The 13,866-nt window shown below is 42.7% G+C and overlaps 1 protein-coding gene across 1 annotated transcript in view; it reads right to left on the bottom strand.

The window, feature by feature from the left end:
• Positions 1-2,625: 2,625 nt before the first annotated feature.
• LOC126184720 (uncharacterized) overlaps positions 2,626-13,866 on the bottom strand; it is a 1,073,920-nt gene continuing 1,062,679 nt past the window's right edge. Inside the window, exon 5 of the mRNA XM_049927243.1 lies at positions 2,626-3,081. Within this exon, the coding sequence (XP_049783200.1) occupies positions 2,948-3,081 (134 nt within the window). The 3' untranslated portion in view covers positions 2,626-2,947. The remainder of the gene's footprint in view (positions 3,082-13,866) is intronic.

The raw sequence follows: 13,866 nt of genomic DNA, 5'->3' as shown, positions 1-13,866 counted from the left end.
CAACAGATTTGTCCTGCCGTTCTCGAAAAATCTCTCGCATGTAGTAAGTTAAAATAGTTTTAGAACTAGAACATTCAACAAAGTGAGTTACTGGCACGATGTCCTCCAGCCTTTGCTTCTTGTCCAGATAGTATACCTCCTCTGACGAGACATTAGTGGCAGAAAGTGGAACTAACTATGTCACTTGAAAAGACAAGAGCAAGGGAGGGAAAGTCATGTGTTGAGAGCAGTAGGTATTACGTTTGTAGTTCGCCACTGGTAACTATTTGAAAGATAAAATGTTGCTGATTTCACCCACTAAGAGTAAATAAATATAGGGCATCTTACAATTCATGCTACACATTTCTACCGGTTGTAGAGGGGACTCAATAGATCAAGGTTCACGTGGGAACCATTTTCCGGAATCGTTATCCAGCGACGCTTGTAGAGCGACAGAATTCCAGGCGCCAGCTCCTGTAAATGTATGTATATAGAGGTCGATTCCGTAATGATGTTACAAACTTTCAGGGAAGTTGGAGAATGATAAATCTATCAATCTGAGGTAAGAGTTCCAGTACCAGAAACGAATGAATCGAAAATTATGAGCGCAACTGTTCTGATACCTCCGACAGTGGAGTAAATGTACTGGTACCGTTGTTGCTAAGATCTTAGGGTAGGCAACTTTCAGGGGTGGTAGTATGGACAATAAAAGAAGAAATGTCCAGTAAGCATGGGCTCTAAAATGCATACCTTAAAGCTACGAGCACTTATTCAATAGAGGAGATGTGTTTCACAGTAGCGAAGATGAACTAGTGCTCATAGCTCCTCAGGACTGATTTTTAGAGCCAATGTTTGCTGGACTTTCTACCTTGTTTTGGTCCATACTACCACCTCTGGAAGTTGCCTGTCCTACAGTATTAGCAACAACGTTACCGGTACATGTATTCCACTGTCAAATGTATAAGAACGGTTTTTACAGCCTCGATGTTATGAAACAGTATACTAATCGACTGATCCAATTCAGAATCACTAATGCTTCCCTTTCCTTTGTTGCATGTTTTCTTAATTTGTATAATGAACTACTGTAAGAAGCTGATGCCATTTCATAAGTCAAGGAAGAATAGATCCCAATAAATCTCTTAGCACCGACAGCAAAAACTGTTTAAAATAATAACTGAAGAATCACCCATGAAAAACAATTTCATCTTTGATAGCAAAGTAAGTAAACCCACATATAAAACTATCAAATTATAACAGTGTAAATCTATTAATAACAGTATAACTTAATCTAATAATATTTGTGAGAACTGCGTAACGTGAATCATATTGAAAACATTAAGTGTTATCTCAGATTACCGTGAAAATTACAAATCACATAATGCTGGAAATAAATATTGCATTCTACTTAAATTAATGAAAACTCACATTAATTTGCATTACTTGTGTCTAAAAGTAAAGGCAAATAATATAAGTGTAAAGTTATCGGAAAAAATTACGTTCCGGGTGAAAACATCAAAACTTCATTGTCGTTGGGGGTCGCCTTGCAGGTGCTTGATTTAGCAAAACCTTTGCAAAGATTGGTTTTTTGTTGATTCGAACAGTAGAAGGGACTGGGTGCTTAATGTTTCGAAAATTTAAAATAAGGGTCACCCTAGTGGGTTTATACTATATGTGTTGCACAACACGTTTTAGGATACCAGAATTACTTTCACGGAAGTTTAGTATTTCCTTTGTTGCTTAGTTAAAAGGATTACTGCTAAGTAACATATTTGAAATAGTGTTTTAGAGGTACATGATATGAATGTTGATATTTCAGACAGTACTAAAAATAGTTTGAAAATGTCCATCCGTTCTAAACAGCCACGTCATTTGTGTGTCAACAGACTTAATCAGGCTCATTATTCATCAGTTCAAATTTCTCAGTAGGATTACGCCATTTACCTACCGCAGCAGACACCTGCACATACATAAGCCTGGTATATACATACTAATTTTATAAAATTTATACTTCTTTTTACTATTAACTGTACTGAAATATTTGCATGGATTATAATCAAATCTGACAGTTGTTACTGATGTGTTTTAACTACAGTTGGTTATAAGACCTCGAAACGAAAAGCCAATGTAAATAAATAAAAAGTTGTAACCTCGTAGCATTTGCAGCACTTACGTGTAGTTTCTATGTCAACCGATCTGATTATGTGTTTAATATGAAGTAAAACCGCAAACGCGTCGTAATTACGATGGCTTGTTGTTATAAAATAAAAAATTGACTAAGATTGTGTCGTTTGGGAGGAAATGATGACGTACCAATATAACTCAGTAGTGGATTATAACTGTCCATGTTATCATGTCACAGACTTTGGCTAGTTACAAACCATTTTCAGTAAAAATTCTCTTTGTAGTGTAGTCACCATTTTTAGTGTCGAGGATAAATGCGTTTGACCAAAACCGGTTGAGAAGTCAACGACAGTCTAAGTAAAACTTACAATACGTTCGTCTACAAGAGATACTTTAAAAACAAAGAGTAATCAACACACATTTCGCTATTTACAGGGCTAGAATGAGAAAACAATACCAGATGCTTGCATGCTGTACTCGCACTGTGGTCTAACATACTTCGACCAAACAAATACACTCCGGACACTGCAGAGAAGCTCCATAAAATACTGAATAAAGCAATTATTTATGCGATCGACATCATTTTTCTCCTCAAAATTTGAAAATCTGATTGTAGGCGTACTATTCCGACATAAGTACAAAGGAACAAATTGTTTCTATTTTACATTTTTTTTACAGTTCTTCCGCAGTAGACTGTCAAAATAGAACATTTCTTGGTTTGTTGTATATGCATACAATTTAAAGCTTGTGTCATCTCTTTGGTGGCTGATCTTCAGAACTTTTGAGTAAACTGGTGAGATGCGGATTATAATTGAGAATCCGACGTGTGAGTGCAGGCAGCGTGGAGTTAGGTGTCTGCGATCTCCGTGGTCTCGGGGTCTGAGCGTTCCTCCACTACGGTGTCCAGCTCCAGCGAGGGGAACCCCCGGCTGAGCGCCCTCTCGCTCCTCAGGCTCACGGCGCGCGACGAACGCTCCGACCCTGTAAAATAACGAGCATTGATTTCTTGCAGCTCATTTACACTAAAACACCAGAGAAACTGGTACAGGCATGCGTGTCCAAATACAGAGGTATGTAAACAGGTAGAATAGAGTGCTGCGATCGGCAACGCCTACAGGGTGTTACAAAAAGGTACGAGCAAACTTTCAGGAAACATTCCTCACACACAAATAAAGAAAAGATGTTAATGTGGACATGTGTCCCGAAACGCTTAATTTCGATGTTAGAGCTCATTTTAGTTTCGTCAGTATGTACTGCTCTTCCTCGATTCACCGCCAGTTGGCCCAGTTGAAGGAAGGTAATGTTGACTTCGGTGCTTGTGTTGACATGCGACTCATTGCTCTACAGTATTAGCATCAAGCACATCAGTACGTAGCATCAACAGGTTAGTGTTCATCACGAACGTGGTTTTGCAGTCAGTGCAATGTTTACAAATGCGGAGTTGGCACATGCCCATTTGATGTATGAATTAGCACGGGGCAATAGCCGTGGCACGGTACGTTTGTATCGAGACAGATTTCCAGAACGAAGGTGTCCCGACAGGAAGACGTTCGAAGCAATTGATCGGCGTCTTAGGGAGCACGGAACATTCCAGCCTATGACTCGCGACTGGGGAAGACCTAGAACGACGAGGACACCTGCAATGGACGAGGCAATTCTTCGTGCAGTTGACGATAACCCTAATGTCAGCGTCAGAGAAGTTGCTGCTCTATAAGGTAACGTTGATCACGACACTGTATGGAGAGTGCTACGGGAGAACCAGTTGTTTCCGTACCATGTACAGCGTGGTAACGTTGACCACGTCACTGTATGGAGAGTGCTACGGGAGAACCAGTTGTTTCCGTACCATGTACAGCGTGTGCAGGCACTATCAGCAGCTGATTGGCCTCCACGGGTACACTTCTGCGAATGGTTCATCCAACAATGTGTCAATCCTCATTTCAGTGCAAATATTCTCTTTACGGGTGAGGCCTCATTCCAACGTGATCAAATTGTAAATTTTCACAATCAACATGTGTGGGCTGACGAGAATCCGCACGCAATTGTGCAATCACGCCATCAACACAGATTTTCTGTGAACGTTTGGGCAGGCATTGTTGGTGATGTCTTGATTAGGCCCCATGTTCTTCCACCTAAGCTCAATGGAGCACGTTATCATGATGTCATACGGGATACTCTACCTGTGCTGCTAGAACATGTGCCTTTACAAGTACTACACAATATGTGGTTCATGCACGATGGAGCTCCTGCACATTTCAGTCGAAGTGTTCGTACGATTCTCAACAATAGATTCGGTGACCGATGGATTGGTAGAGGTGGACCAATTCCATGGCCTCCACGGTCTCCTGACCTCAACCCTCTTGACTTTCATTTATGGGGGCATTTGAAAGCTCTTGTCTACGCAACCCCGGTACCAAATGTAGAGACTCTTCGTGCTCGTATTGTGGACGGCTGTGATACAATACGACATTCTCCAGGGCTGCATCAGCGTATCAGGGATTCCATGCGGCGGAGGGTGGATGCATGTATCCTCGCTAACGGAGACACATTTTGAACATTTCCTGTACAAAGTGTTTGAAGTCACGCTGGTACGTTCTGTTGCTGTGTGTTTCCATTCCATGATTAATGTGATTTGAAGAGAAGTAATAAAATGAGCTCTAACATGGAAAGTAAGCGTTTCCGGACACATGTCCACATAACATATTTTCTTTCTCTGTGTGTGAGGAATGTTTCCTGAAAGTTTGGCCGTATCTTTTTGTAGCACCCTGTATACAAAACAAGTGTCTGGCACATCTGTCAGATCGGCTACTGCTGCTACAATGGCAGGTTATCAACATATAAGCGAGATTAAACGTGGTGTTATAGTTGCCACACGAGCGATGGGACACAGCATCTTGGAGGTAGCCATGAAGTGGGGATTTTTCCGTACTAGCATTTCATGAGTGTACCGTGAATATCAAGAATCCGACAAAACATCAAATCTCCGACATCGCTGTGGGCGGAAAATGATCCTGCAAGAATGGGACCAACGACGACTGAAGAGAATCGTTCAACGTGACAGAAGTGCAACCCTTCCGCAAACTGCTGCAGATTTATAAGCTGCGCCATCAACAAGTGTCAGCGTGCGAACCATTCAACGAAATATCATCGACGTGGGCTTTCGGAGCCGAAGGTCCACACGTGTACCCTTGATGACTGCACACGCCTCGCCTGGGCCCATCAACGCCGACATTGGACATTGGACTGTTGATGACTGGAAACATGTTGCCTGGTCGGACGAATCTTCTTTTAAATTGTATCGAACGGATGGACGTGTACGGGTGTGGAGACAACCTAATGAATCCATGGACCTTGCATATCAGCAGGGGACTCTTCAAAGTGGTGGGAGGTCTGTAATGGCGTGGAAAGTGTGCAGTTGGAGTGATATGGGACCCTAATACGTCTAGATACGACTCTGGCAGGTGACAGGTACGTAAGCGTCCTATCTGATCACCTGCACCCATTCACGTCCATCGCGCATTCCGGCGGACTTGGGCAATTCCAGCAGGACAATGCGACACCCCACACGTTTACAATTGCTACAAAGTGACTCCAGGAACGCTCTCCTGATTTTAAACACTTCCGCTTGCGCTTATCTTGGATGCCTTGAAATGTGCTGTTCAGAAGAGATCTCCACCCTCTCGTAATCTTACGGATTTATGGACAGCCCTCCAGGATTCATGGTGTCAATTCCCTCCAGCACTACTTCACACTTCAGTCGAGTTCATGCCATGTCGTGTTGCGGCAGTTCTGCGTGCTCTCTGGGGCCCTACACGATATTAGGCAGATGTGCTAGTTTCTTTGGGTCTTCAGTGCATTACAATACAAAATGTACAGGAAGACATTGCAAATGAGTAAAACATTGTAAAAATGGAATGTATTGTATCTGAGAGAACGCTGCGACGACAGTATTCGCAGTCTGTAGGACGAGAGTTCCGAATCCTTTTGTATTTTAGAGCACATTTTACATTATCGAACGGGTGGCAAGCACCATTTGTTTCTACAGGTAATTTTTAGATGCCACAGCTGACAACGCACATAATATAGAAAAAATTATTTCAGACTTTTAATTTTAACACGTAAAAGCTATTGTTTACATTCTTATATAAAATGGGTACAATGCTGACCGTTAAAATTGAAACACATCGAAGCTGGCATGTAACACCGTCAAATCTGCATATGCTTTCATATGCAAATGATTAGCATTTTGGGGCAATTGCACAAAATACGTAGGGGTAGCGCCATTGTCATCGACTATATAAGCTTTGATTCAGAAATCGTATTTGAATGTTGGTGATTCCTTTAGAATACCGTGTCGAAGGAGAAACGTATGCCAGAACGTGTCGGAATCAAACAGTGGTAGATTCGTGGTCTATCGCTCCGCGATATATCAGCTCGCTTTATCTGGAATCTCATAACTGTGCTGGTATGACATCTACATCTACATCTACGTAATTAGTCTGCTATTCACAATAAAGTGCCTGGCAGAGGTTTCAATGAACCACATTCAAGCTGTCTCTCTAACGTTCCACTCTCGAAAGGCACGCGGGAGAAACGAGCACTTAAATTTTTCTGTTTGAGCCCTGATTTCTCCTATTTTATCGTGATGATCATTTCTCCCTATGTAGGTGGGTGCCAACAGAATGTTTTAGCAATCGGAGGAGAAAACAGGTGATTCAAATTTCATGAGATGATCCCGTTGCAACGAAAAACACCTTTGTTTTAATGATGTCACTCCAATTCACGTATCACGTCTGTGACACTATCTCCCCTATTTCGCGATAATACAAAACGAGCTGCCCTTCTTTGTACTTTTTCGACGTCATCCGTCAGTCCCACCTGATGCGGATCCAACACCGCACAGCAGTACTCCAGAATAAGTCGGACAAGCGTGGTGTAAGCAGTCTCTTTAACAGACCAGTTGCACCTTCTAAGTGTTCTGCCTATGAATCGCAGTCTTTGGTTTGCTCTACCCACAATATTATTTATGTGATCGTTGCAATTTAGGTTATTTGTAATTGTAATCCATAAGTATTTAGTTGCATTTACAGCCTTCAGATTTTCATGACTCATCGCGTAATCGAAATTTAACTGATTTCTTTTAGTACTCATGTGAATAATTTCACACTTTTCAAATCGTTGGTTTCAGGAGGACGATACTCACTCGACGCAGTGCGAGGTCTCAAAGCCTAGTGACGAAGAGGACAAATACTCTGACGGAAAAAAAGCGACACGAAGAACAGTTGTGCGACATAAACAGTATTTGGTAGGCAAGTTTCTACATCAGAAAGGTGATTTATATTCAGATTTTACGCCAGTCGCATAAGAGTGGCGCTAGTAGCGCCACTATGAGGATGCAAATCAGGTTTGCTTTAACTACACGCTGTAGCGGTTGTGAGCGTTAGTTACCTTTGAGACTGTGCGTGATGAGTTGGTGTTAGTCAAGAACGCTTTTAAAGTAACAAAGACTCCATTATCAACACCTCACTGAGTTTGAACGGGGTCTTATATTGGGGCTACGAGAAGATGGATGTTGCTTCTGCGATGTTGCAGAAAAACTTGGTACGAATACTACGGTACTTGATTACTAGCAGCGGTGGTCACGGGAATGTACGGTCGCCAGAAGACCGGGTTCGGGACGGCCACGTCGCACTATCAAAAGGGAAGACTATGATATTCGGCGTATGGCTCTACATCGTACTGCATCTGCAGCAGCAGTTTGAGCAGCAGTTGGCACCATAGTTACAAATCGGACAGCTCCGAGCCAGACACCAAAATCACCGCTATTTTCGACTTTAGTGTTGTCAAGCGAGAGCTCATTCGAGGGCAGGGTGGAGGTCTGCTGCGTTTTCTGATAAAATCCGGTTCTGTCTCTGTGCCAGTGATGGTCGTGTGGTGGTTGAAAGAAGACCAGTTGAGGGTCTGCAACTAACCTGACTGCGTGCCTGAAACACTGGACCTACATCTGGAGTTACGGTGTGGGGTGCAGGAGCACTATCGTGGTTATCAAATGCTTCCTGACTGCAAATTTGTACATCAGTCTGGTGATTCGACCTGTTGTGCTGCCATTCATGAACACCATTCCAGGGAATGTTTTCCAACAGGATAACACTCTCAGCTGTTGTAACCCAGAATGCTCTACAGCATTTCATCATGTTGCCTCGACCTGCTAGATTAACAGATCTGCCTCGAATCAAGCACATATGGGACATCATCGGACGAAAGTCATCCATAGGCAGCATTAGCACTCCCTGTATTGATTGACCAAGTGGAGCAGGTGTAAAACTCCATCCCACAAACTGATATCCGGCACCTGTGCAACACTACGCATGCAAGATTGCATGATTGCAGTCAACATTCTCGCCGTTATACCAGTTATTAGTGCACCAGTATTTCAAATTCGCAATGGCGTAACTCGCGCTTACGTTAACACGTGATCTTGTCACGTTAGTCACTAAAATATGGTACCTAGAAAAATGTATTCGCGAAATTTCATTACTCTAAATCAATTATTTCTTGGTGTTGCGATTTTTTTCCATCAGTGTATATTGTTCGTTCGGATTTCACATTCAGGTCATACACGTTTAGTCAGGTTCAAAAATGGTTCAAATGGCTCTGAGCACTATGGGACTTAACTTCTGAGGTCATCAGTCCCCTAGAACTTAGAACTACTTAAACCTAACTAACCTAAAGACATCACACACATCCATGCCCGAGGCAGGATTCGAACCTGCGACCGTAGCGGTCGTGCGGTTCCACACTGTAGCGCCTAGAACCGCTTGGCCACTCCGGCCGGCGTTTAGTCAGGAAATGGGTTTCTTCGCGGCAAGAGATGTATCTTAAAGGCCTCGAGACGACGTCTGCAGAGAATGTCGACATGGAGGCCATTGCTGCGGATTCTCTTGACACAGCGGCAGAAAGAGGCACGCCGACAGTCGTACACCCTATAACAACTTTACACACATTATTTACACCACTTTTCAGACGTGTTCATGTTCTGCGTGCAGCATCACGGTGGACGTATCTGCTTATAGAGACTCCGAGAACAACTAACATTACAAAATTGCATTCGTCATCCTTACACGGACGTGCTGGTATGCAGTGCAGTCGGACGCGCATCATTGTCACGTCTGGTTCACATACTAAATTGAACTTCAGGCAAGACACTTCTGACGGGTTCAGGATGGTGAATGTGTCCTATCTGCAAGGTCTCTGAGACGTCATCTTTCGGCAAGATATCGCAAAACGCACGTTGCTTGTGCTCTCCCGATCTGCCCTATTGTTGCCTGGCCAGTAAGTTCTTCGATCTCTCACCAGTTTGGTAATGGCTTGCCAAGAGACTGGCACGTCGCCTCTCGCCGGCTAATACGATTAATGATCTCTGCCGTAGTGTTGAAACAGCATGGGATGACGTACCTGTTTCTGTCATTCAAGTTCAGTTCTACTCTATGCCAAGCTGGAGTAGAGCAATTGTTGCTGCCAGAAGTGTCACCTCTGTGTTCTGAATTCTGCAACCGACCGAGGTGGCCCACTGGTTAGCAAACCGGACTCGCATTCGGGAGGATGACGGTTCACACCCGCGTCCGGCCATCCAGATTTACGTTTTCCGTCGTTTCCCTAAATCGCTCTAGGCAAATGCGGGATGGCTTTTTTGAAAGGGCCGGCCGGAGTGGCCGAGCGGTTAAAGGCGCTACAGTCTGGAACCGCACGACCACTACGGTCGCAGGTTCGAATCCTGCCTAGGGCATGGATGTGTGTGATGTCCTTAGGTTAGTTAGGTTTAAGAAGTTCTAAGTTCTAGGGGACTGAAGACCATAGATGTTAAGACCCATAGTGCTCAGAGCCATTTGAACCGTTCCATTTCATATCGCTCTACAGCGTTGTGCCCAGATATTTACTTGTCGTGACTGTGTCAGGCAGATCACTACATATGATGCATCCGGACAATATGGGTTGGTTTTTCATACTCAACCGCATTAACTGCCATCCATCACACCAACTAGAAATTTTTTCTGCGTCTTCTGTTCTAGTTCCCGTATAGCATAGCGTCATCAGCGAACAACCGCAGATTGCTGCCCTCCCTGTCCACCAGATCATTTATGTGCGCAGAAAGTAATAGCTGTCCTGTCATAATACCCTGAGGCACTCTTGACGATACCGTCGTCTCTGATGAACACTCGCCGTCGAGGACAGCGTATTGGTTCTATTACTTAAGAAGTCCTCGAGCCGCTCACGTATCTTGGGGTATTCAATATGCCCATACCTTCGTTAAAAGTCTGCAGTGGGGCACCGTGTCAAATGCTTTTCGAACATCTAGAATATGGAATCTGCCTGTTGTTCTTCATCCATAGTTGGTCATACATCATGTGACAAAAGAGCAAGATGAGTTTCGCACTAGCGATACTTTCTGAAACCTTGCTGATTTTTGGACATACGGTCACAAGGAAATTTGATATTTGAATTGATAATATATTCAAGAATCCTGCAGCGAACCAATGTTATGGATATTACTCTAATTTTGCTGGTCCGTTCTTTTAACCTTCTTATATACTGCAGCCACTTACATTTTTCTTCTAGTCGCTGGGGACTTTGCGCTGGACGAGAGATTCGCGATGAATGCAAGCTAAGGATATGGCTATTCCCGTAGAGTACGCTCTGTAAAACCGAACTGGAGTTCCATCGGGACCTGGTAACTTATTTGTTTTCAACCCTTTCGGTTGCTTCTATACGTCAGGGGTACCTATTCCTACGTCCACCAATTGGGAGTCTGTGCAGATGTTAAACGACTGTATGTTTGTACGATCCTTGTGCGTGAATGGTTCCTTAAACGCGAAGTCTAAAACATCGGCTTTCCTTTTCCTGTCTTCTGTTGCCGCATGACACAGGCCAACGAGTGGCTAAATGTAAGCCTTCGACCCGCTTAGCAATTTTACCTAGAGGCATAATTTTCTCAGATTTCTAGTGAGATCTTCTGCGAAGGAGTGATGGTAGAAGTTGTATGTGGCGCGCATCGATCTTTTTGCAGACGCACGGATTTCTATTAACTTTTGCCTGCCGTTATTTGCGCATTGTTTTTTGAACCAGAGTACAGCAGTCTCTGATTCCTCAACATATTCCCAATTTTTTTATTAAACCTCTTTTCCGTCCTTAATCCACTAGCTCGGGACACATTTCTCCAGAGGTCGTTTTACAATCAGTTTAAACATTGCCCATGATTCCTCTGCGTCCATCATATTGGAACTAAATGATGTCCATTAATTGTCTTAATGGGATACTAACAACTGATTATCTAAACTGTCTAGGAAAAATACTCCCTGGACTTCTTGATGGAATTTATTACCTTTATTTACCAATTTCGCTATTATGACATTACGATCACTAATCTCTTTGTCTGGAATGACATTTTCGACAAGGTCAGGCTTGTTTGTAGCTACTGGGTCTGAAAAATTTAGAAGGATGAGAACTTGACCGTCGAGGTCTGCCAAGCCTGATTTGGTTAGTACATTCAAATGGGGAGAAATAAACGTCGATTGTGCTCCTAGTTTTTGAAGTTTTTGCTGGTACAAACGAAAGGTGCAGTGTTCATCGTGTGCATGTGTAACACTTATATAGACTAGAAGTAGGTTTATATTATGTAATTGTGTATCTGCAATTACGGACTGTGTATTCTTTGTTATTCAGAGTCCTTGATTTGTGACAGGAATTTTCTAGTTTTGTAATGTATATATGAAAAAAGCAAAATTATTTGTTCAAATGATAAAATATTATAATATGTGTATGTTCACAAAAAGAAAATGTTTATTAAAATTTGGTTCATGCTTAGGGAAGTTCCTTCACATTGGAAGTGGCATGGCGCGATGTAAAAGGTGGTTTTGGCGATCGAACTGAGCGGCTACTTGGTGTGAACGGTACGCAGTATGTGGCTAGCCGTAGCACGGTACACTTCGACGGTCTTAAGAGAGGCAATTGGAAGGTGCTTCAAAAAGGATTTGCCTCGGATGTGGATCTGACTATTATTTGGTATTCTCGGGAAAAAGGAATAGCTCTAAGATGGTGTAAATCCGACGCGAAGAAGAGATTTATAGAGCATTCGAACATCAAGAGCCGTGGGTGCAGTTAGCCACCATGTCGCTAGCCACCAATCTTCGCCACTGCTTCACTTACTTCGTACATTCAGTAATGTATATGGTCAAATGGTTCAAATGGCTCTGAGCACTATGGGACTTAACATCTGAGATCATCAGTCCCCTAGAACTTAGAACTACTTAAACCTAACTAACCTAAGGACATCACTCACATCCATGCTCAAGGCAGGATTCGAACCTGCGATGGTAGCAGTCGCGCGGTTCCGGACTGAAGGATCTAGAAACTCTCGGCCACGGCGGCCGGCGCATATGGTCATGGACCAGTTAATTTCCGTGTGGTTTTAATAATAATCACAAATACAAATTTGTGTCCAGAACCATATTTTCTATCCTGATCACGAACCTATCCAGGGTCCTCACCTCGGTGTTACTACAACCGAGTATCCTGATTTAAATGAACAATTCTTGCATTCAAGTGTTTAATGTAAAAGGAGTAGTAAAAGGTAAAGTTAAAACCACAAAAGTAAAGTTGAACAGGATTTTGATAAAGTATCCTTAGTTTTGTAGGAATACAGTGCAAGATTGTGTAAATATTGTTTAAAATACCTGTTTCACAGGTGATAAAAAAGGCAAATAGGTTAAGTTCATTTTCAAAAATAGTGTGGTTTTGATCTGGACGGTGCTTTAAAAAGGATTTGCCTCGGATGTGGATCTGGTTCTCGGCGAAAAGGAATAGATGGTGTAAATCCGACGCCAAGAAGAGATTAATAGATCATTTATAGACCATTCCTTATTTTTGAAGGTAATTAAGCCCAATGTTGTATTTTAGTGTCTTACAAAGTAAACCATGAACTACTCCAAGTGAAGTGAATGATTAGCGTTTTGAAATAGTCTTTTTTACTGTAATAATCAGAGAGCGTTTACTAGTAAAACTATACTAGTTTATGGGTCCCCCATCATGTTCTCTACTTATTAGGAAAAATTGAACTATTACTGTTGCCTAGGAAAACTAATATATGTAGAGGAGTTTAAACAGTGTATTTATGGTATTCTTTATTTATTTTTTTTGTTCATGTCAGATAAGATAAAAGCCCGTCGTGTCCAAATTCAGTTCTGCACTTCTTGCAGTAACATTTCAGTATTTGATTAAGAAATGATCTTGAGTGTAGCTGTCATTAATATGAGCTTGGTGCAAATTTGCTTCCTATAATCCACTGATGTGTGCGTTATTGGTAACTGCTGCTACGTATAGTTTAGAGTGCACAGTCAGTTTGTATCCTGTGTGCTGTTCAAAGAAATATCAACGACAGTGTGGTGTCACCGCCAGACACCACACTTGGTAGGTGGTTGCTTTAAATCGGCTGCGGTCCATTAGTACATGTCGGACCCGCGTGTCGCCACTGTCAGTAATTGCAGACCGAGCGCCACCACACGGCAGGTCTAGAGACTCTTACTAGCACTCGGCCCCAGTTGTACGGACGACTTTGCTAGCGACTACACTGGCGAAGTCTTTCTCTCATTAGCCGATAGATAGTTAGAATAGCCTTCAGCTAAGTCCATGGCTACGACCTAGCAAGGCGCCATTAACCATTTCTAGAGAGAGTCTCACTTGTATCATCAAGAATGCTGTATACAAATGATG

This window comes from Schistocerca cancellata, chromosome 4 (assembly GCF_023864275.1).
Source record: "Schistocerca cancellata isolate TAMUIC-IGC-003103 chromosome 4, iqSchCanc2.1, whole genome shotgun sequence".
Taxonomy (NCBI): domain Eukaryota; kingdom Metazoa; phylum Arthropoda; class Insecta; order Orthoptera; family Acrididae; genus Schistocerca; species Schistocerca cancellata.
Note: the sequence above shows the minus strand (reverse complement) of the source record. Positions and strands in the feature narration are given on the sequence as shown.